Source organism: Podarcis gaigeae (genome assembly GCF_964106915.1).
Source record: "Podarcis gaigeae genome assembly, chromosome: 10".
Taxonomy (NCBI): Eukaryota; Metazoa; Chordata; class Lepidosauria; order Squamata; family Lacertidae; genus Podarcis; species Podarcis gaigeae.
The window spans coordinates 25466433-25491357 of record NC_139686.1 but is presented as its reverse complement, the minus strand read 5'-3'; the positions used below and the strand labels follow the sequence as shown (position 1 = coordinate 25491357).

Below are 24925 nucleotides of genomic sequence, written 5' to 3'. Positions count from 1 at the left end.
GCTTTTAATGACATGTTTCCACACCTGAAAAGTTTTGTTTCTTTTTAAGATTTCCACGTGATGCAGTTTCCTGCAAGTTGCTTTTATAATAATTAGAATCCATACCTGTAGTATTTTGACTACTGTGTTACTGATCTAGCCTAAAATTATGTAAAAAGAACCTCTCCTACTTCTTAAAAATTAGGCAATTACATTAACATTTACTTTTATGTTTAGTTTGCGTACTAAACTGCATGCTTCATGGCTTCAGGAAGGAATGTATTCTGTAGGAATGTATTCTGTTTGTGCTGGTGCCAGTCAAGATTGACAATCAGATGAAGGGAGTTTCATCAATTAACCAGTCCAAGTGAAGCCATTGTCCACTTTGGACCATTTCAAATTTCAAAACTTGCCGCTGAATAAATGTCAGCCCGTGCCAATGCTCACTTAAACAGCTCTCCCAGAAGACTCCAGGGAACCATAGCTTTTTGAGGGTGCTGCGCATTACGTGCACTACCGTTCCCAGGACTCTTTGGGGGAAAGCCATGAGTGTCAAAAGTGGTAGAAATGTGCTTTAAAAATGTATGCTGTGAATAAGTATCTCAGTTTCTCCCACCCTTTTGCAAATAAGTGTTTCTGTCCTTTGCGGTTATTATGCAAAGGGGTGGTTGCAGGGAACAGTGTGTTCGTCTTGTGCTTATTTTTCCTTTTTTTAAAAATCACAACATCAACAAATCCGTTTCAAATCACTCCTCTGGCTTGTCACAGCCACCAACCCGAGTTGCAAAAGTGGAAATGGTTCGGTCCGCCAGCATTACACCCCTCCCTCTGCCTCGCACAATGAATGGTATGGCCAAGAAGCGTGCCCGGGTGGCTGTTACTTGCCGCCTCTCCATTGGTGGGAACGCAGACGCCCCTTTGCTGCGCTTCCGGATCTCCCGTCGCGCTTTGGGCCCGGAGTTGCTGCCGCGCGCGCGGGGTCTGCACTGAGGATGGGGATCCGGGACGGGGCAGTGCAAGGTCAAGCGCCCAAGGGATCACCGAGGCCTGGTCTGGAGAGAATGGCGGAGGCAGCAGCAAAGCCCGGCCGCAGCAGCTTTGCGGAAGGGAAACAGACGGTCATCCAGCAAGGGCGGTGTGTGGGTTGAGCGCCGATTTAGTAAGTATCTCTCGCTGGAAGGGACAGCGCGGTGTTTGGCACACACCTGGCCACCAGTGCAGTGCCGGATTTACGTATCAGCTAAACAAGCTATAGCTTAGGGCCCCACTCTCTTGCCCCCCCCCCATGGAAAAAACACAGGATGTACATTTCCAAAATATAAGACAAAAAACAAATAAAATAAAGCCTACATACAGCAACAGTGTTTTGTGTTGTGTAGGCTCCTGTGATGTAAGTAATGGGCCCCCAATCATTTTAAGTTAGAGCTTAATAATTATTTCACTGTTAATATGCTTCTTCTTAATTGCATTTCAGTTCAACAATTATTTAATAAAATATGTATTCTGTTATGTGCAAATGGCTTTAGATACCTGTTAGGTCCATAAATTACCATATAGCATATATTCAACACAAAAAACAGTGACAATTTGTTGTCGACAATGGACAACTGGACATATAAAGGGCCCCATTACCTTTAGTAGCTTAGGGCCTCATCAAACCTAAATCCGGTGCTGCTTATGCCAGCCTTAAAATAATAAAATAAATAAGAAGCAGACTTTACAACCCGATTCTAGCATTCCTCCCATAGCAGTCACAACTGGAATGCATCCTAAATATATTGATACATGCCACCCCAATTTCCAAGCAGGGTAACTAATTTGGTTGTCCTGATTGCGGTGCTTAAATGGCTACCCAAAATCTTTACCTTAAAGATAAAGGAACTGGTTTGGCAAGCTTGCACAGATCCAGGATCTCAAGGATCAGAAGGGACTCGGGGCATCATCCAGACTGACCCCCCCAAAAAAAACCTCCTATCAATATAAAAAAGAGGTGGGTCTTCAGCATATAACGAAAGTTGTACAATAGGGGAGCCTCTGTGGGCAGGGTTTTTCAGTAACATGGCTACCTCCATGGTACTTCAAGGGACCAAAGCTCTTTTAAAGTTTTGCCAAAAACATGGTGCATGTCTCCTGAAGTTCCACCTGCTTCTGTGATGGTGAAAAAATAGAGGCATCGCAAAATAGGCGAGAGTAAAGTTGTGAAATGGGACCTTTAAAAAAATGAAAACAAATAGATTTAACTGTCATGGGTGTGTGAAGGTGACTGGTGCACTTACCTTAACAATACAGATGTAGCAGGTAATTGTGCTTTCCCATCCATTCCTTGGTCCTCTTGATCAATTCCTCCGGCAGTTAAAGTGTGTGGTTTTATTTTACCCCCTATTAGGTCTCAGGAGGTGTAGCAACAGGCACCCAGCCTCTTGCATTGCAAGTTTCTGTTGACCTACTAACATAAATTCTGCTACAGATTACCAGTCGTTTATCATTTATATCTGGCTGAGACAGAAGGTGCCAAGCATACACATTATTTAAATATGAATATTTGAATGCAGCTGCCACAGAGTGGAGCATAATTACAGCCTGGAAAGATTGTTGTTAAACAGGAGCAGAAATTCCCTAAGTGGGGAAAATATTGTTTTCTTGTTCTCCCTCCCCCCCAAAAAAAGAAAGGTTGAACAGGCACAGTATTAATACTATCTCAAATACTTTCATTCTTTCAGGCCTTCTCAGACATAGTGCTAAATCACAAACTGAAATGACCCACGTTGCTCCAAATCTATTTATGCGATCTCAGCCTCGCCTGCTGTTGCCAGCTCTTTCAGCCTTATGGAATCAAAGACACAACAGAAACTTTTTACTGCATTTTCGATATACATCTGATGTCGCTGCTGGAGAGAACAAGGCTACTGTACAAAGCCTCTATGAGTTATCTGTGGATATCAAGAAGATCCGTAGGCTAAAGCCATGGGTGCTCTCAAAAGAGATGACGCACATCAAGGAAACAGCTAAGATTTTGCAAGAAATGGGAGCTGACAAGAGTTCTGTGGCATATATTTTTGAACGCTGTCCTGAGGCAATTCTTTGTAGCCCTACAGATATCCATTATCAGAGGGAATTGTGGTTATCAGTCTGCCAAAACGAAAAACAACTAGTTGAATTAATAAAACGGTTCCCAGACTCCTTTTTTACAGTTAAAAACTATGAAAACCAGAAAGCCAACGTTAGGTTCTTCAAAGATCTGGGACTGAAAAATGCGGTTATCAGCCGGCTCCTAACAAGCGCATCAAATATTTTTTATAATCCTGTTGCAAAGAACAAGCATATGATAGAAACCCTACAAAGTAACTATATAAGGCTAGGAGGTTCACAGGAAAATATGAAGAACTGGATGATGAAATTACTGAGTCAAAACCCATTTATTTTGTTAAATTCTTCGGCTGCTGTTGAAGAAAATTTGGGGTTTTTTCAGAAGAACAAATTCACTGACTTTGAAGTTTTGAGTCTGCTATCCAAGCTGAAGGGCTTTGTTTTTCAGCTTAACCCTAATAGCATGCAGAACAGCCTGCTGTTCTCCAAGAACATCTTCAAATGCAGTGATCAAGAATTAAAAGAGCTAATAATAAAATGCCCTGCCCTTCTCTACTACTCAGTTCCAGTGCTGGAAGAAAGACTGGAGGGGCTATTGAAGGTGGGAATTTCTGTGGACCAAATTAAACAAACACCTGCAGTGTTAGAACTGTCAGCAGAAATAGTGCAATATAGGATTAAAAAATTAGATGCCATAGGATACAGTCTAAAAGGCAGAACTCTAGAATGCCTGACTGGGACAAAAATGGATTTTGAAGTTACTTACGGAAAGATACAAGAAAAAAAGGAGAGGCCAATATTTAATCCAGTTGCTCCTTTAAACATTGAAGATTAATTTCTGGAATGTATTTAAAGAATGCCACATGGGAGTTTGAGATGAAAGACGGTTGGGTGACTTTTTATACTTGGAGAACACTGAATGTGATTGATCCTCAAAATGGATTTTTATTCACACCCTACTTATTTCAGTTTAAATGAAATTTTTTAAACATGGAACTCTGTGAGTAATGGGATTTCAAGTTTCTCCACCAAATTGGACACCATCTTATCAGAAACTTAACTTGAATGATGGCACTGTTAACAGTGTTGCTGATACTGAGTGCAATATACTAACCAAAAGAAAGATAAACCCACCAGGTCATTCTGTATCAGTTTTCAGTAAGCTGACAAATAAAAGCTTTCAAAACAATGCCTTAAGGAAATAGCCCTGTAGTGCCACAGTTGCATAATTTTAACATCCTATCATTAGGATTGCCACACTCCTTAAGAGTGCTGGGAGTCTTTTGGATTCTACGCACTCCTCTTCCTATCCAACAAGCAGCCTGGGTTTTCACTTTTTTGAAAGCTTTTATAATTAAGCACACAAAATAAGCAGGGGCACTAGTTGTTGTGGCAGGCGCTCAGTACCAGAGAGAACTATGTAAGCTTGGATCAGTGAGGATGCTTTTAAGATCAGCCACATACGGTAAATCTGCACGTTACATTTCTTTTATCCTCAGTAGGACTAAGCATATGTAACCAGACAACACTGTGTTCACAATATCTCATTTACAGTTTTAAGACCCTCAGTGAAGGGTTGCCACCTGGAATGGCAATTAATTTCTACAGCATTTTAAGTCTAAATATTTCTATATTCTATCTCTTTGTTTCAGTCTGGCTACTCATTCTAAAAATAATATCCACATACAAACCAATTAAAAGTCAAACATCTGGAAGACACTCAGAATTTTTTTTTTTTTTTACAAAGATCCTTAACAAAAAGGAATTGGATGTTTCTGCTTTAATAGATGCTTTTAGGAATCTTTGTTAAGAGTGTGGTTGAACAGCATGGAGTAAACTGATTTTTTTCAATATCTGCAATCATGCTAGTCAAGGTATCCCAGATGAAGAGCTCCTTTTAAGCTCTCATATAGCCATGGCCTTCTTACAGTCTTTTGCTGTCTTAATTCAGCTCCCTGAAAAACACTTATTCAGAGAGTAGCGGTGATAAAATCCTTATGTTGGGATGGTTTGATGTATCACATTTTGGGTTTGAAGAATTCTGTTCTCTTAACCTTTACAAAAGTTTGATGTATAGAAATATTTTAAGTAAAATATGATGAAGCTGCCTTACCATTGTTCCAGCATTGTCTTCTCTGACTGGCAACAGCTCCCCCCCATGGTCTTGAGTACAGATGTTTCCCAGCCTTGCTACATAATTTATTTTTTTAGCGAGAGAAATCAGGGTTAAAGCTGCAGGCAGAGCATGTGTTCTACCACTTAAGCAACTGTCCTTTCCCTTGGCAGCTGAAATACAGATGGCAACAGCTGGATCATTTATATGACTGTTTAATGCACAAAATTCTAGAAACTAGAATAAGTGATTTTGGACAAACAATGGCTTTTGGCTGCCAGCAAAACAAAACAAAAATGGAAAACATTAATCCACTGTTTAGAACTAGAATCAGTGAAGCTCAGGTGCTTAGCTTTTTCTTGATTTTAACACATAAATTTTAGGAAATGCAGCATACGGAATATTCATGTGTACTTCAGCCATCTTTATACTACCAAAAACACTACAAAGTCAACAAGAACATGCTGAAGAGTTTCCAAATGAAATTTGTGAGGCATGAACCCCATTAACCTGCATTACAGTCCACTAATTTGAGGGCTACTTTGGAGTTAATGGATTATGTATTGGGAGCAAGAGAGCAAATGATAAATCTACATGTTGCTCAGGAAACCTTGAAAATGTATGTGTTAAATTAATTTCTATGCAAGTCACCTAGTTATTTTTAATCATTGCCAGTCTTCGGTGCTATTTTGTCGTCATCTCCCACCCCCACCCCCCAATTTTCAGCGAAAACTACCTACTGAGGTGCAAATTCTAGGAAGGTCTATGTTTTCATAGTGAAAATGGTATTGTCTATCCCATCAACCACGGCTGCTGCACAGACTCTACTCATTTCCATCTGCAACACTGAAACAAATGATGCATAGCAGCAGCTGTTGTTGAATTCATGGCAGTGTTCAAGAAGCGGGTTTTAGAATCATTTGTATTTTTGGACTAGAAGCCACAAAAAGTGTTTTTATTCTAAGCTAGAAGTTATCCAGTAATGTATGGACTGTAAACTTGGACATACACTTCAGTTTAAACAAACTAACAGCACAAAGGAGTTTTCATTTTGAGGTGGGGGTTTGGAAACCAGCAAGTTACACCTGAGATTTAGCAGTCATCTCTTCAGTCAGTATCAACAGTGTTAAAAAAGTAAAGCTTCTTTCACAGACTGCATTGAAATGAGGGAAATTACAAAATCCTTCCAGTCACTAAGAAAAAATAGATTGTTTTTCACCGTAAGGCATGAATGATTAGATTGGTATACCACACAACTACATATATATATAGAGGCGCACACACACACATGCACACACAGAGTGAATGCAGTCACCATTCAGAGTTTATAGAGTGTATAAAAATAGGTTCAAAAAGCAAAGATATATGAAGACCCTTTAAGCAGTTCAATGATTCTTTATAAAAAAAAATACAGACGCCATAGGCTTGCAGCTAGAACATCAATATATTTATGGTACTGTAGAAGTTACCAACTGAGGACATGATCTAGCCAATATTTAAAGCACTTTAATGTTCAACTGATACTAAAGGGGCAGGTAAGCACAGGCTTTAGCCCCTCCCATTGGGACCAACAGGACTTCAAAGTGCTTCACCTTTTGCTAGGTCATTCCCTCCATTTTTATTTTCACATTTTTAGTTCCAAGACTGCAAAAAAGATCTACAGTGAATTAATATTCATATGTGAGCTACCCTTTGAGATCCATGTACTTGATTCCATGTTCATCAAGTGTAACATTTCACAGATGAGTGCTTGAAGAAATCTATCGTTTTAAATGAAATTCCAGACACTGGGGTATCACACGGCTCTTGTCCCTTTCAGGTGAAAGTCATTCACACAGCTCTTTATAGGAGTCTTAAGACCTGTGGCTTTGTAGCAGTCCATTTCTGCAGATTCCACAACCACAGAAGCAACTTCCTTGGCCTCAGTTTCTCTCTCTTTTAGTCAGACTTATCCTTCTTCTTCCCTGTTAAAGGCACTTTGCTTGTGATAGCAGATCCTACAGCTGTAACACCTCCTGTCACAGCAGAAACACTTCCTTTTACCAATCCTACTCCCATGGAAGGCACGGCTGTTACTGCTGTTTTGGTCATTTCTAGGCTTTTCCCTCCTATCCATGCTACACCACCAATTGTGGCACCAACAGCTCCCTTTGTTATGCTGAAGAGGCCACCAGTCACGCGAGAAAGCATGCCGGGCTGCTGCTGTGGATGATCTTTTAATGAATCTGAGAAGGAGAGAGATAGTAAAATGTTCAAATCATATTTTAATGTTTTTAAGGCAAACAATTGCAGATCCTTCTAACATGACATATACCACATGGACTATAAGCATTCTATGGGATGGCTGTTAGAAGGAGCCATTGCAAGTTTTTTTTTTTTAAAGGATAACATTTTCAAAAAAGATATTAAAATACCTGTATTTTGCGTAATTGTTAAACTTACACCACTTTTCCCTTTATCAAGCTGTTGTCTCTTTAGTTCAGTCTTGTAAATAAACTGGAGCAGTGCTTATTTGGGGGGGGGGGGGATTACACAAATTTCCAGTGTCTCAGAACCTTTCAGGAGCACATGGAAGATTCTGTCTAACCCAAACCTACTTTTAAAAATGGCCTCGTCCTTGATTTCCTCTTTAAGGAATCCTGCAACCTTTGGTTATGATTTGCTTGCATATTGTGTATGTTTTGGGAAGAACTAGGGTTTAACCATTTTCATAATTCTCTTTGGAAAAGAAAGGTTTTGACCTGCCTTTCAAAATATGGTAAGGAAGGAACATTCACTCAGATAATCAGGAGCCAGGATGTTTCCTTATTTTTAATGCCTCAATGTCATTTCCAGGCTTCCAGATGTGCATGCCAGTTCCCCACTGGGAAGTAGTGCATATAAAACAGGGATGGCCAAACATGGCCCTCTAGCTGTTTTGTGACTACAACTCCCATCACCCCTAGCTAACAGGACCAGTGGTCAGGGATGATGGGAATTGTAGTCCCAAAACAGCTAGAGGGCCACATTTGACCTTAAAAGATCCACTCTGAGTATGGTTAATGTTGGATACACCCCCTAAGCACCAAACTCTGCATGCCATGTTAGAAAAGAATAGGCTAGAATCCTGTACACACTTACTTGGGAGTAAATTCCACTGAACTCAATGGGGCTTACTTCTGAATAGCTCTGAATTAACACCATTTTTTTCTTGTTTTACCAGACTTAAACAGGTTCAGAGCAATTGAATAATAAGGTGCTTCCAGACATAACATTTTGTAGATTACTGGCTCTCCAGAGCACCCACAAGTCTCACTTCTACTGTCAGCTCCCATGCTGATAGCTGCTTGTCCGTGCAGTACAGAGAACATAGCTGCCATCATGCCAACACAATGACGGTAAGCTCTAAAATAATCACTAAGAAATGAGAGATACTTCTTTCCACACCCTTGTTATATGATGATGATGATGATGATGATAGGCATTACTCAACTGCTGCTACTGAGAGTGACTAAAGTCAAAGTATGTTCAAAAACTGCACAGTCCAGTATTAACAACCACTTAAACCTGATTGTGTATCTAAGTACTGCAGAGGAGACAGGAGAAAGCCTAACAGTGGTTGACAGATCAGTGAGATGGCCACTCATTTCAGAAGCCTGTGAATTTCAGTTTTTATAAGATTAGCTCCCTATGTGAAAAGTGTCATAAGTTATCTGAATTTCTGAACCACATGCTATGAAGCACACAAGTCCATGAAATAAAATGGAATTGACCACTGTGAAACTCATGCCTATTGGATAAGACAAACTATGCAAGAAATAAGTTCCTAAATTTTATTTAAACCAATAAGCTGGTAATAGCAAGACATACGCAGCCTAAAATAGAAATACAGGAACATAAGCGAAACCAATAGGCCAAGGTATGCAAGAAATAAAACAGGATTTATTGGCATATAAGCATGTACAGCTTCTGTGCTGTCCTATACGCTAACAGCAACTCATTCTCTGAATGTGGATCCTTATGCAGCCAAAACAACACCATCCATACATAGCAGGGAGGAATCAACCGTGTTTTGGGAAACAAAGGTTTGCAGAATTTACCAAAAAGCATATGCCGGGGAATATAAGATGCTAAGAGTTGGACCTGGTTGTTAAAAACCCAATGCATCCTCAACTGTGAAGCACACTGTAGAGGCATGGGCAAACACAATTTTAAACTAATAAAAAAAAATTTTTTTTTTTGTGATTTTCTATGCAGAGTCAGCTATAGTCTTGAAATTGAAATACAGTGGTACCTCGGGTTACATACACTTCAGGTTACATACGCTTCAGATTACAGACTCCGCTAACCCAGAAATAGTACCTTGGGTTAAGAACCTTGCTTCAGGATGAGAACAGAAATCGTGCTCGGGCGGTGCGGTGGCAGCAGGAGGCCCCATTAGCTAAAGTGGTGCTTTAAGAACAGTTTCAGGTTAAGTACGGACCTCCGGAACGAATTAAGTACTTAACCCGAGGTACCACTGTAAGTTCATAAAAGGGAAACTTATTCACAATTTAGTAAATAACTGATTAATAATGAATAGATGGACTACATTTCAGCCCCCACATTGCATTGCTCGGCTCCTCAGCAATAAGAGCAATCATTTTCTAAAGTAGGCTTGATGAAATCCTTCAAGCACTGTAACGTACGAATATTTATTCTTCCTTTTTACAAGTTTACTCAGAAGTAAGTCTCACTGGATTCAATGGCACTTACACCCAGGAACACAGGGACAAACAGGTTTGTAGCCGAAACCTTAAAGCTGACAGAACCATGGTAAACTTGTTATTGAAATTTACCTTCTGGTGGCTCCTCATTAAGATATGCAGGAACATCTTGTTCATTTCTGTCTGTTTGGTTCATTATTGCCTGTGGGAGAAAAACAACAACCGAGTTCTCATTTGCAATATAGGCACAAGTCAATCTTTCACTCATCTCCCTTTAAAAAGGGACACATTTTAAGTTATCTAGTTTTTAAATGGCTACTTGTTATTTTAATGTGAAACATACAGTTAAATGTGTGAGAGAGATCAGAACTATACCATGATGCTAAATATATCTGCTAAGACAAGTTCTGCGGAAGTCAGTAGGTCTTAATTCCAATTAAGTAAGTTTAAAATAAATGTGTCAGACGCCTCCCCCTCATACCATACAAGGTTACCAGTCGGGAGCATTTAAAAGGAAGGCAGCCGAGTAATACCATCTAACAGAGTTAGTTCAATAATGCCATGCAGGACATGTTGCCTTATTAATTTCCCAGTCCTTAATTAGGGTCAATGAGATCAGATACAGTTTTGCCAAGAGATGTGGTATTAACACTACTGTATTGGCCAGATTCCAGCCACATATCTCCTACAGTTTTAATTGGATATAGCATTAATCTCTATTTCCTGTCTTTAGAATACAGTATAGTGGTACCTCGGGTTAAGTACTTAATTCGTTCTGGAGGTCCATTCTTAACCTGAAACTGTTCTTAACCTGAAGCACCACTTTAGCTAATGGGGCCTCCCACTGCTGCCGCGCCGCCAAAGCACGATTTCTGGGTTAGCGGAGTCTGTAACCTGAAGGGTATGTAACCTGAAGCGTATGTAACACGAGGTACCACTGTAGTATTAAAAAGCTTCTTTGAAAGTTGCTATTTTGGAAGTAGCACACATTTTAGAAGTGTACATATTCAGTGCTGAATAACAGGGCTTATTCTCATTGTATATGTAATTCACTTCACAAAGTCAATGACAATTTTTTATCATTTAAGCAAAACTGAAAATTCAGTTTTAGGCTTTTAGAAGAAATGCAGGACAAAAATAATTAAATTACCAAAATTAAGCAGCTAACACGTAGATAAGTGTCAAGTACACTGTGCTTGTTTAAGAAGCATTATGCAGCACTAGAATTAAACAAGTAGTATTAAATATAAATATTTTACACCACATATAATGTGCATACCTATTTAACGCCTTGCTGTGTAGCTTCAAGATGACCAGCACAAGTTCTCTCCTTGTTTCCCCTTATTATTAAACAGCAGTCTACAATTATAAACACTGGTCAAATCAACAGATACAAAAACAGCACGTATCCAGTGAGATTAACAATATAAGAAATTTCCAGAAGTAAAAGAAAGGTTGGTGTGTCCTTATAAAAAAAAAATGTCCAAGACATTCTGAAGTGCTTTTTCATGTGAGGCAACACTTCACTGGCTAATCTTTAAATCGTCTATGTTTAACAAACAGGTATCCACATCTTTGAGAACCACCCAAAGGAGGAAGACAAGCATTTTAATGGATGATACACACAAATATGTGTGCCCTTGTTGTTATTGTGCAACTTCAGATTTCAACTGAAATGACAGACGCTAAGTTGTAAAAACACATACACCCACAAATTTTGTAGATTCATACTTATTCTGGGGGTGCCAAATGAACCATATACTAAAAGAGTCAAGGCTCCTGCAAGTTTCTATCAGTGTATAGGCACAAGGTGGAAGGTTGTACCAAAAGCTTTAAAAATAAGCATTTTGGAGCTGCTGCACATGTGTCCTTCATGGCCCTTCTGGTGTGGAAAGCTGCATGTTGCCTATCTACACATCACCATATGCAACAAATGTGCATAAGCCCATTTTTTCAGGGAACTCTGCCATCTACTGGGACTTTCACCATAAATAGGTGTGTGTCCATCCATCATGTGTGCTAGTATAAAAGCAGATTTAATGGCATTTCTGACATGAAGTGGTATCCCATACAGAATCTGCCTCTCAGTTATTTTACTGAAAACAATTTCCCCAATATCGGTATAGTAAAAATGCGTAAATAGGTCCTCAGTTTGTATAGTGTATAGGCTAAGAGTCCAAGCTGTGAGCCAGAGAGTTCCTGGTTCAAATCTTGCCTCTGCCATGACAAGAGGTCTGGGATGGGGAATCTGCAGCCGTCCAGATGTTAGAATCCACTCTCCTGTGAGCCCTGCCAGTGTAGCCAATGATGGGAGTTGAGAGTTGTAGTCCAGCAACATCTGGAGAGCCTCATCCCTACACCAGATGCAACCTGAGGCAAGCCATCCTCAGTTCCTTTCCCCATTCACAGTATATGGTTTAAACAACAACCATGTAAAACAAGTGAGCAAACTGGCCAGATTATTGTTTTATGAGAGATTTTTCAGTACCTTAAATGTTTGCAGTAGGGTACTTTTCTTCATATTTACAGGTAAGGTGAACACAACAACATGCATAACAAACTATTTTGACCGGGTTAATTAGTAGAGTATTCTGAAATAAATTAAGAAATCAGGACTGATGTATTATCACTACACTGCAAACTGCCTCCCTGCAAATATTCAGGTGAATACAAGACCACATTCTACACGAAAATGCATAACATTAATTCTATGTCAAATTTTGGAATGGACTTGCACCTTTATGAACATTCCCTGCCTTTGCATTCCCTGGACTTCCACCACAGCTTTAGTCTGCCTTTGCAGTTTCCTATACTGATGAGATATTATCCAACAGCTGAGAGAAGAGCACATTTGCAACCTTGCAGCAGGCCATGTTTTGGGGGCTGGTGGTGGCAAATGCAGAAGCGAGGTCAGAACCACCCTGTCTCCAATGCTTTCCTGCAAAGTTAGGTGGCATCTGTCATAGGCAAATACAGTGGTACCTCGGGATGCGAACGGCATCTGTTCCGGAGCTCCGTTCACATCCAGAAGCAAACGTAACTAGCGATGGCACGTCTGCGCACACATGTGTCACTTTTTGCCGCTTCTGCGCATGCATGTGACGTCATTTTGAGCGTCTGCGCATGCGGCGAAACCCGGAAGTAATGCGCTCCGTTACTTCCAGGTTGCTGCGGAGCGCAACTCAAATGCGCTCAACATGAAGCATATTCAACCCAAGGTATGACTGTACTCTCTTGATCCCCTCTGCCCCCATTTAGGTTTCTCAGTGTCTACTTACGGTACACCTACAATTACTTAAATCTAAATATATATAAAAACCAAGACTTACCAACTGTTTCTGTATTCAAAAGTCCTACTGTGGTTTCCTATATGAAAACCTATGAAAGTAACATGCTTATTAACATTTATATACTGTACAATAGACTTCTCAGAATGTCAATTAAATCTCAGCTGCAACACACAATGGCCTGAAGAAATGCAAGTAATTTATGTGGTTCTTAAAGAACTATAATTAATGCAAAGCTTTGAACTGCTAAGAAAGGCGAATCAGGATGCCCCAGAGCAAGTTTTCCCATTTAGCCATAAGTTTTCCCATTTAGCTTTAATAAACAAGTCCCTACACTCTATCTCTGTGGGCATCTATCAACCTGCTTAACTATTAGGAAGCACAGGCAGTTCAGTTAGTAGTACTCAGCCTCCCCACATGCCTGGAAAATCAAGAGAAAAGGGAGGTTGTATAACCATTGAAGTGTATGATGTACTTTAGTGTCCCAGAAAAGAAGGAATGGAAGAAAAGCAAATGGGGGGGGGGAGAATTGTGGTTTTCCCATCACTTCCCTTGTCACAAAAAGTCGAATAAGTGGGATTGTTAGGCAAGAAAGTCAAATCAACTATAATTGTGCAACCTGAATGTGCATTTATGTGATTGAATCGCACCTGAAAATAGCAACCGTCTAGAAGAATGTGGTTTAGCAATTATTGCTAACTGGAGAATCTGCTGGCCAAATCACCACCACCTCAATTCTCCACTGAATTCTACCCAAACAAATTACATGTATTATTAAAAATTTCCATAGTTCTACTCACTTCCCACCAAAGAAACGCTTTGGCTAATAGTTACTCAGACTTTATAATAAAGCACTTTGTGGGGTGTTGAGCAACAGAATGTACTTGCAGCCACTCTATACCCCATACCCTTCTGGAGAATAAAGCTTGTCTATTCTGGGTTTAGAACAGCAAAAGCTGAAGTAAGCATCTCCTAGTGGTGCAGACATATAACTGCTAGCACACTTGCAAACCAAGCAGGATCCAGTATGGTTTCAAATTGGATGAGGGATTGTGTGTTGAGATTCTTGCATTGCAGGGGTTGGGTTAGCGGACCCTCAGGGTGCAATCCAACTCTACAATTCTATGATCCCAGGGCATTATCCAGATGGTGAGATAATCATAGAGTAAGATGTGGTATTGTAGGCTATCTAGTCTAAATACCTGCTTCATGCAGGAAATCCACCATCAGAGAATCCTCAGCAAATGGCTGTCTAGAGGGCTTGAATAGTTTCAAAGAAAGGGAGTCCCATCATGTTTCTGAGTAATTTGTTTCATTGTGAAACCACTCTTAACATCATTAAGTTTCCTTTAGTGTTCCACCAAAATCTACCTTCCAGTAACTTAAGCCAATTAGAGCTTGTGCTACGCTGTCCCTGAAGGCAGGTCAAATCTTTGTTTTCCAGTCTATGGGACAGCCCTTCAGATATTTGAAGATCGTGTCCCCTGTCAATCTTCTCTAGGTCTGGGACTCACACAAACCGAGCCTTGCATGAATGGTCAGACAGTTTAATAAGCCTGGCCAGGCATCTAGCACTAAAGGTTTATGAAGCAGAAACTTTCAGGAATAGCATTAGGTACATCAAGTCAAAGGAGTCTTGGGAGAGAAAGAAGCAGAAAAACAAGCTGAGAACAGGCCTGTAAATGGCAGATTGGGAGCATTACTACTTTCTGCTGCAGAAAGCTTTAAATGGGAACCCTGAAGACACAAGGAAAAAATCACAGATCTATATCACAGCAGTGACGTGGCAGGAGCAAGAGAGAGATGTAACCTGGAACCATGCAGCTGTTGACGTGCTGCTGCCTGGATTCTTTTGCCCGCCCTCTAAAGGGCTCTTCCACGTTGAACACGGTGCTCCTTTCTAATAGAGAAGGTGCGCAAAGTCTCCTGCCAGAACAGCACTGGCAGGAAACCCCCGCCTTCTTCCCCCCCCCCCTGCCACAACCACCACCACACCACCACCCCCTCCTCCATTTACAGATTCTCATGCCATCTGCACTCAGAAGCAAATTCTACTGTGAATTAATGTCTTTCCTCAAATCCCCCTCCCCCTCCCCGCGCTCCATTCAAGCTGTAAACAGAACTGCACAAACAGGCTCTCTAGGGAAGGCTGGTGGACATCATATATGAAAAACGTCTATATGCAAAGACAAGCTTGGGAGCTTCTGATACTTGCACAGATTCCCCTCTCACACAAAACGCATCACAAGTTCTCCCGCTCCACGACGACCTACATCTGGCCATTTTAGGAGGTCAGCTTTTAAGGCTGCTGCTATTCCGTGCACGCTTACCTGGGGAGTCAGCTCCACTGGACACAGCGGGACTTAATTCGGAGAAAACACGGTTTTGGAGGGTGGGGGGCTGCCCTGTAAACCGTTTATGCAGAGCAGCAAAGAAGAGCAACCGTTCCAAGGCAAAAACTCAACTGCATTTGTTTATTTTGGAACGAAACGGACATTCTTTCATTTTCCAGACTGCTCCTCCGAGCCCCCCCCCCCGTTTTCCTCGCGTACCCCGAAAAGCTGTAGTTTTGGGAGCAGAGGAAAAGAGGCGGCGTCTGTGGGCGTCCTTATTCAAAACTGGTTCCCTCTGGCCATTTGTCTACACCCTGCCATTCAGTTACGAGCTCCCCTCCCAAAGCCACCCTTGGGGGGTGTCATTCAGTGCCCCCCATTTCCCTCCTGCCTTGTCCCCCCTCCCCCAGAGTCCACGGGCGGAGGGCGACAGGAGACCCCTTAAGGGTAGGGCGAGGTGGAGGGGGGGTCGCGCCCCTCTTTTCTCCCATGGAGAGGGGGGAGATGCTTTTGCCCAGCCCTCCTCGCCTCCCTCTTTCCGCGGCTGACTAGGCCGCGTCTCGGGCTCACCTCCGTCTTGCCAGCTCGCGGCTCCGCCTGGCCGAGGGATCTTCCGCTCGCCCCTCTCCTCTCCGGCGGCGGCAGCAGCAGCTTCTTCCCCCACCGCGGAGCGAACTCGGGCTCCCCTCGCGTTGCTGTGGAAGCTGCTCCTTCGGCGCCTGCCGACGTGGCGACCTACGCACCTCGCCCTGTCTCCGCCCGGAGAACCCGCCCCGGGCCGGCCCCCAGCGCCCCCCGCCGCTCGGAGGGGCGCGCAGGCGCTTCAGCCTAGGCCCAGGCCCGTCTACACGGGCGCTTCGCTCCTCCACCGGCGCCTCCTGATGCTGAGGAACAAAATATGAGGAGGGATGAAAGGGACAGCAGCTATATATAGATATAGATATATCGTATACGTTTTATGTTCACACACACACACACCTTTCCCCCAACTCCCAATTTTCCCGTCACTAAGGACGGGTTTATGTGTCCAAAAGTCAGCATTTGCCTCGCTAATTATTACATTTCTTTCCTCAAGATAGCGACCCTGTGCCTTTGCAAGAGAGGCAAAGCCTTTTCTGCCAGAAGGGGCTACCACAGGGAAAGCAACACCTGCCACTGAAAAAAGCAAAACAAGAGAAAGAGGTGGCATTGCTGCTACCCGCTCACATGCATGGAGTTCTTGCCAGCAGTTGTCAGCTGGGTTTGGAAATAAGGAGACTATGCCCTAGGCATAATCAGAGATCAGATCCCGAAAGGTTGGCTCGACCCAATGGCTTCTGTGCAGGTACAACCTATCTGAGTCATGAGCGCAGGAATTCCAGCGGCCATGCCAAAATCCACAACAATATGTGCACAAAGTCCCAATAACGGAAGCGGAGTTGGCAGCCTGTCCCAGGCTTCTAATGGCTAATTATTGTGGTGCCTTGTTTGTGCTCAGCAGCCGCTGATTTCTTTCTCCCAGGATGCTTGAGCAATTACTCATGTCAGGGACTGATGAAATGGCAATTGTATATTTTGCATCATGTACACAGCAGCGTAGACAGGTGTACACTTTGCCATATTCAGATACCACAAAAGGAAAATGTTGCTGGCCCTGGAGAAAAAAATCCATAATCTTTAAACTATAATTTTCATTCACAAGCGTCTCTAGAAAGCCAGAGACATGTCAATTGATAATGTGTCCTCAGATATCAGAATAACATATATGAGCTAGGTAACGGGAAAGCTATGTTTGAAGGTTGTCCAGTTACATGGTTGCAGGGGACCATAGCTCAGCGGCATACTTTGCATACACAAGGTCCTGAGTTCAATTCCTGACCTCTCCTGTTAAAAGGATCAGAAGGCAGGTAATGGGAAAGCCTGTTCTCTGCCTGTGATTCCGAAAAGCCACTGCTAGTCAGAGTAGGTGTATGGGGTGTTAGTATCTCTGGTATCATGCTCCTTCTGGGGTAGTTTGTCCACCTGGCGGTTCCTAGAAGTTGTCAGCATGTAACAGCTGCCACACCTTGGGAACAGCTTTTACTGGCCGGCTAAACCAGGTGAGGTTAGCCAATGGCATGGGCATAGCCGGGGGGGCAGGGGGGCAGCTGCCACCCTAGACCAAGTAAAACAATAGAAATACTTAACTAACTGACCAATCTGTCAGTCCTGCCCCCCAACAAAAATGTTGGCTATGCCCATGGTCAATGGGTCTCAAACCCTCAGTGAGTTAGGGATTTCCCCTGCATGCGAAGACAGGCTCTGGTAGATTGAGTGGACAAATATTGTCAAGAAGGTGGTTTCTGCATGTGGTGTAGCAGAAAGTGAGGGGCAGATGAGGCTTGTCAACCTGAGAAGGTAGCCCATCTAGGAGAATGAAAACTGTGATCCTAAACCCCTGCTGTCTTGTGGGATATCTTTGGGAGAAGAAAAGGCTAAGAAGTAAACTCTACATAAATCTGGAGGGAGTTCCTAAGATGGCCTGATGGTGCCTTGTACACCTCCTTCTGGCAACTCCTGCAGCCAAGCTGGTGCCAAACATATTGTTCTGCTTTCCTTGTTGTCTGGGCAGCCCAGGACCTCCCATACACACTGTCAAGGCTTGTGCCCTGGGGAGGTCACTTTGGTTCTACTAACACAGCGGTTTGACTTCACCCCTGGAAGTGAGACAGGTGGATGCCAACAACAACACTCCATTAAAGTGAAAGTGCGGGACAGATTTATTTTTGTTGTGACACCCAGATTTTAGTCCTTTCCCTGAGAAACTCAGATGGCCCCTTGTTTTGCATTTTGATGCATAATTAAACATATTTTTCCTTTGGGCCTTTGGTCTGAGTAACTGAACACTTTAGACCCTGTCTCTTAATATTCATAACTTTTTATGCTGCTCCATTTTTTATTTCATTATTTCTTCTTTGACTCAGTGCTTTGTTTTTATCATAATCCATTTGTTTCTTTCCAAATTGCTGCTAGTCACTTTTGCCTAAAAAGAACTTGATGCAGCAGAAAAAAATATTGCATCCCGCACTTCTGTTTGAACTCACCTCACCCCCTACAGCCTCCTGTGTACCCTCAAAATCTGCCCCAGAAGGCTGGAGGACCATCTAGTGCTGATTTTAGGAATGCTTGGGTATGGGGAGGAAGGGGAAGTCCCATTACACAAATGGAACTTTGCTCCTTTAGTGTTTGTTTATATTATTTAAGGCACTTTTATACTGCTTCATGAGTGTTTCTAAGCACAAAATAAAAACAGCCCTAAAGATTGGCAGATTACTTAAAAAACAACAACTGAGCAGGGGGGAAAAGTAAAAGTGAAAAAATGCAGCAAAACAGCATACATTACTCTGAGTGAAAGGCAGTAAATCTCTCTTAGGCAATAGCTGGTGAAGCATACAGTGGGGGGAAGGTAAACAATGGAGGCCTTGCCCTCATTCATGGCCTGCTTGTGGACTTCATGGAGGTGTCTGGTTGGCCCCTGTGGGAAAGAGGTTTCTGGACGCATCATCATAGAGTTTTATTCATATGTGCATTTAATGGATTCCTCATCAGTTAACTAAAAGCCAAATCTTGGCTAACAGATTCTTCAGTGCCAAATTTTAGATGGGTTCTCGGCATGTTGCTGCTCTCAGTTCAGTGCAAGAAGTTTAGATGCTAGCAGAATCAACACATCTATTCTAGTAAAATTAAAGGATACAGTGATTCTATTTTTGGTCCCTTGAATGACAGGCCAGAACCACAATCCCCTCTCTGTACTGCAAAAATTATAAGTATGGAATGGATTTTATTTTAGAAGGGCAAGATGATCCCAACCTCAAATTGTCCCATTCAAAAGGCAAGCACATAGACAGCAAAACTGTTTACTTACCAGATGCAAGATATTTCAGACAGACTTCTTCTTCTTTGGTGATCACTCATAGCCGGGTAAGATTGTCTTCCATGAACACAGTTTAACAGTGAGTTCGTACGTGACTGTGGAGGCCAATTCTGGATCTACACGCCCTTCCATAGTGGGGACATAAGTTTCTGGGCGGGAATTGATCACGGTGAGGGTTTGCCAAGCGTGCCTTCCTCTTAGCACGTTTCTCCATGTCATCCTGAGTTCGAGCATCTTCAAAGCCCATGACACTTTTCAGATTCCTTCAGATTGAAGCATCACATTCCCAAACGTCCCTCTGCACTTTAGCAACTATTGGTTCTGACAACCGGAACAGTTGCTCTGCTCTGGAGACCCTCTTCCGAGCCTCATAGAAGATAGCATATGTCTCATTATGCCCTGCTATCCCAGCAAGGAGAGCAGTGTCAATGCTTAGGCACCCGTCCACATACCTCATTTTTTTGTTCAACAGTCAGCCAGGGGGAAATAAGTGAATTGGTGCCTTGGCCTGGACTGTTTTATTTTCTTGTTCTTTCTGGCTCATCTGCGTTTTCTTGCAATTGACAAGAACCTTGAGTTATCAAAACACTACAAAAACTATACAACACCTGTTTGAAGAATGAAAAGTGAGTGCATAAACCGTAATGCCTTTATCATACCACCCTTCAACTCCCTGAAAACATGTTATTAGTCTGTCTCCAGCCCAAATTAGAAAGAATCTGCCAGCATCACTTTTGTTAATGTGTTTGCTGAGAAGCAATGCTTTTAAAATGACAGCAGGTGGAGCTCTTGAAACAACATTTCCTTGGAGCAGTGTGTTCTGCCCTGCTAAGCAACTGCTTTTTAAACAAACTAAAAATAAGTCAAATGAGTTAACAATATTAATACAAAAACAGATCCAATGAGGCCAATCCACAAAATATTTAAACAAATGTACTTGAATTTAAATCATATTGTTGCTTTGGATTAATAATATAGTGATTAAAAGATAGAAATGTGCATTCATAGTTTGTGGGTGGGTGAAGGATTTGTTGAGCCCCATGTTGTTCATGGGTCCTGGGCTCAGTGGAATTTCTTTAGCACACAGCAAGACAAAATTACCTGCATAGCTTTCAATGGAGGTTGACCAGATTTAGCGTCTTCCTCTTCTTGCACAATTCCAGTAGATGCAATTATCCTTAATTGACCGAGAAGAATGTAAAAATGGATCCCAACGAACCACATCGTTATATTACCAGAGGCTGAGCAATATGGTTGCCTCCCTTATGCCTTGCCAGTGAGCGTCTAAGAGGCACCTGGGTGCCAATGTGGTACAGCAGTTAGAGCGTCAGTCCAGGAAACCTAGGCTCAAATCCCCATTTGACCATCAAGTGACCATCTGTCAGCCTAACCTTCAAAATGGGGCAGTTGTGAGATTTAAACAGGTGTGGAGAGACAGAATGATGTATGGCACCATATGTTCCTTGGAAGATAGGTGGGATTAGTAAGGGGAAAAGAATAATTAAACAATGTGGCTCACAGAACTCTCAGACAGAGTAGACGAAACTGGGCTACATGGACAGTTTGACCTGATATACAATAGCTTAGCAGTGGTGCCATCTCATAAAATTTTGAAAGGAGGCCCATCAGTGCACTTCCTTTTTGGTTTTAGAAGGGCATCCTAAGCTCCCCTGTCATGGGCTTATGAGGAATGAAGACTCTATCTTTGGGTGTTCTCTTGTTTTTGGATTTTGCTGCTGTTGCTGTTTTGGTTTTTCATTCTGTGCTGCATTAGTTTGCTGGTTTGTGGTCTCAGATGACACTAGTTTCATTTATTGTAAGCCTCCATGGGCTCATTTGGAGAGCCAGGTTAGAATATCTAAAAACCAAATAAATACAATATCCTCAAGGAAGAATAATTTCCTTGTACAGCTAGATGGCAGTAATGGCACATCCATTAGGTAGTTTTTGTAGCTTCTTGAAGGATTGGCTTTTGTTTTTTACAATCTACAATAAAAGTAAAGGTATCTTTGATCAAAGTTTGTATAGATGGAGCTGGAACAATGCCTTCATGTTTGTCCGGATCTTGTCTATTTTTTCTTTGGGCTCCTTGCCCTTCGTCTGCTGGACCCCTTTGGCAGGTGGTAAATCTCAATACCTAAACAGAAAGACCTCCTATGTCCACACAGGCCTCTTCCAGTATAGTTGACGCAGAAGGTCACTTGTCAGCAGAGGGGACAGAAACAATGCCAGCAAACTATTTCATAAGGAGCGGGGCTCTCTTCTGGAGCTGACAAGGTCTCTACAGTTCTTCCCTCCAATACGCAAAACTTCATGCCCAATTACAGTGGCTCAAAGTGAATTTGCTGAGATGAAGGTAAGCAGAAGAAAGAGGGAAAGAGAAGCACACATTGGTGCCACTACTTGAAGCTATCTTGAAGTAGTCTGTTTTTATTTCTGCTTTAAAATACCGTAATGTAAACCACTTATGATTTTTTGGGAGACAAAGTGATATATAAATCTTGCTAAAATAAACACATAAAACACATGTTTTGAATACAGAAGATCCCAAATTCAATCACTGGCATATCTAGTTAAGTATTTCAGGTAGATGGGATGTTCCCTACTTGTATGTTCCCTACTGTATATACACATATATATCCAAATTACCTCTGTGTGTGCATTCACTGGAAATATACATGCAGACATGGCTCTGGATGCATAGAGGACCACATGTGCAAAAAACATAAAACCCCATAAATCTGGCATGTTTGTTGCATGCCAGGTGCCCCCATTAGGTTTTTGATGCTGTTGTTGGGTGTGGAATTTGTAGTTTGGAACACTGCATGCAATCTAGAAGAAGATAACAGTCTTATTCAAGAGACTTCAATGGTGTATCTACATATTTTACTTCAATTGTTTTATGTGGCACTAATGCTACAGTTATATTCCTTGGGAATTAGTCTTGTTAAATTTACTTCTGGGTAAATGTGAATAGGCTTTGACTGCAACACATACAGCTTTGTTTGGATCAAGCTCTAAGGACTGGACCCAAACATGTGCAAATTAAACTCCACTTGCATGGTAGGGTTTTCCTGCCTTCACTGCACCCTGAAAAACTATTCAATTGGATTGGGGTAACCTCTGGAAAGGTGTGGAATGTGGCATGGGGGGCTGCAGCAGGAAGGAGGAATTGGTGAAAATTGGGGGAGCCAATCTTCCATTCATGGCTTCCATTCATCTCTCCCAACCTATATATAAAGGAAATAAAAAATAAGTAGGTATCAGTAACAAGTTTGAATATTGAAGCTTTCCTAGAAGTTAATACAGAAAATAAAATTGTACTCTTTAATTCAATCAGAATATTTCAACATTGTGTTCTCCTGCTGTAGCCATGCAGACAGACAATTAGAAGTACCAACATGGCTTTTTCCATTTGACAGTTTGGGAAAGATCCAGCCAAAGCTTATCTAAGTCCCATTGATTTCAGGAGGACACATTTCTCACTTTTTCTCACCTGTGGAGTATCTTCTTAAAAGGTAAAGGTACCCCTGCCCGTACGGGCCAGTCTTGACAGACTCTGGGGTTGTGCGCCCATCTCACTTCAGAGGCCAGGGGCCAGCGCTGTCCGGAGACACTTCCGGGTCACGTGGCCAGCGTGACATCGCTGCTCTGGCGAGCCAGAGCCGCACACGGAAACGCCGTTTACCTTCCCGCTGGTGAGCGGTCCCTATTTATCTACTTGCACCCGGAGGTGCTTTCGAACTGCTAGGTTGGCAGGCGCTGGGACCGAGCAGCGGGAGCGCACCCACGCCGCAGGGATTCGAACCGCCAACCTTTCGATCGGCAAGTCCTAGGCGCTGAGGCTTTAACCCACAGCGCCACCTGCGTCCCTGGAGTATCTTCTTAGAAGTTAATAAATGTCCATATATCTAAGAGCCAAGCAACATTAATTAAAAAGTGTCTTTTTTAAAAATAGAAAAGTGGTAATATGGCAATTCACACATTAGGCACAATTCAATAAACATTAGTAATGAAAGCAATGGAATTGGATTAGTCACAACTAACTTCTGCAGGACTGTGTCCATTCTTTTTCCAATTCACTCCCCTTCTGTCTGTTACCCTGTTATTTTAAAAGATTAAAAAATTGAAACCCTGACTGGAAGTTGAAAGCCTGTATACCAAAGCAGGCTGTGAATTGAAGACCTGGTGTAATTAGATTACTGTAAATACTATAAGATGCTCACCCCTGGTGGTCCATGGATGGCATAGGGCACTAAAGTATTATGCTGCAGGATTTGGGAAAGTTTGATTGAAAGCAAAGAACAAAAAAACCCCTCAAAATCCTTTAAATCTTTTTTGGGTTTTTTTTGGTGGGAGTAGTTCTTTGTGAATTTGTTTGCCATCAAATAACACTCCCGAGATAAAACTGTCCAAGCACATAAGTACTCCTACAAATTAATTTACTGCTAGAGATAAAGCTGTAAGATGGATAATATTTTAAACGAAAACTCCACTGTAATTATTATTGTATTAAAAAAGCAAAAAAGCAGCAGCCCTCATTGGGTTCCCAACGATCTCCTCTCTCGCTCTTAAATTAGCAATTCCAATATGCTCCCTTCCAAAAGTGCAGCGGACTTGTTGCTATGTGTCTGGACTCAGCGCGTTTAAACTTTGCTTGGCCCATGTTAAACTAATTTGAGTCAATTTGTCTACATCATCTCAACAATTGTCTTGCGCGTTTTGAATCGTACAAACAACACGACACGATAAAGGCCCGCCAAGCAGATGCCGACCGCTCACTCTGCCGTGGCCGGGCTGTTGCTAGTTCTTCACCATGGTTTCTCCATATCCTAGTGACAATGTTAGTTTTTAGATGGCTGGGTTAAGTCCCTGCCTGGCTAGTTAAGACTTTCTTTACAGGGGACAGGCTCCTATACAACTGCCAACTCTCAGCCTGACCTTTCAAAATGAAAATGGGGGAGTGTCAGCCTGAGTAGCTTCTTAAAAAACAGTCTCCCCTGGGGGTTTAAACAAAACAAAACCAAGAAGATTTCGCAAAGAAGGCGGAAGCATGAATAAGAACAAGGCACCGATATCAGATACACTGCGTCTTGTGAGCAGTTGTTGGCCTAACCCGTTGAAATGAAACCGAGTATGTAAATTGCTTGCTTGGAGTACAAATATATATATTACAGACCCACACAGGGTCGATATCGACATCAATATTTATCAATATACATGCAATCAAATGATGGAACAATCACTACTGGCAGAATTAGCTCTACCATATTATTTCACTCTTCAGATTAAGAACATAACCAAGAACGATGTCATCCTCCTTTTATTAAATGCAGCTGGATTAGCAATTGCAACAAATTGGATTTTTTTTTAATGCAAATATTTTTGAAGACTGGATTTTGCAAGTATGAGACATCGTGCTTGTGGAGAAATTAACCATTTCACAAAAGAAATATCAATCTCGGGGGGGAAGCTCAATCCAGATAAGAGTGAGAAACTGTTAGTGGGTGGTTCCCTAAAATGAATGGATGGGAGGTGACCTGCTCTTG

The 24925-nt window shown here is 42.1% G+C and overlaps 2 protein-coding genes across 5 annotated transcripts; one reads left to right on the top strand and one right to left on the bottom strand.

Moving 5' to 3' along the window:
* The first annotated feature begins 854 nt into the window (after window positions 1–854).
* MTERF2 (mitochondrial transcription termination factor 2) lies at window positions 855–4255 on the top strand. The gene is made up of 2 exons (XM_083700787.1): window positions 855–1138; window positions 2700–4255. The coding sequence occupies exon 2, from the start codon at window positions 2735–2737 to the stop codon at window positions 3899–3901; it is 1167 nt and encodes a 388-aa protein (XP_083556913.1). The 5' UTR covers window positions 855–1138; window positions 2700–2734; the 3' UTR covers window positions 3902–4255.
* A 1843-nt stretch (window positions 4256–6098) lies between these two features.
* Window positions 6099–16270, bottom strand: TMEM263 (transmembrane protein 263). Of its 4 annotated transcripts, none has more exons than XM_083701064.1 (5): window positions 16055–16270; window positions 13194–13242; window positions 11144–11238; window positions 9997–10066; window positions 6099–7404 (listed from the first exon to the last, which is right to left on the bottom strand). In XM_083701064.1, exons 4-5 carry the CDS (start codon window positions 10058–10060, stop codon window positions 7118–7120), a joined length of 351 nt encoding a protein of 116 aa, XP_083557190.1. In that variant the 5' UTR covers window positions 10061–10066; window positions 11144–11238; window positions 13194–13242; window positions 16055–16270; the 3' UTR covers window positions 6099–7117. The 4 variants fall into 4 exon arrangements, with proteins under 4 accessions (XP_083557190.1, XP_083557188.1, XP_083557191.1 ...); XM_083701062.1 differs by having other exon boundaries at window positions 11144–11223; window positions 16055–16269; XM_083701065.1 differs by lacking the exon at window positions 16055–16270 and adding an exon at window positions 15482–15941.
* Between the last annotated feature and the right edge of the window lie 8655 nt (window positions 16271–24925).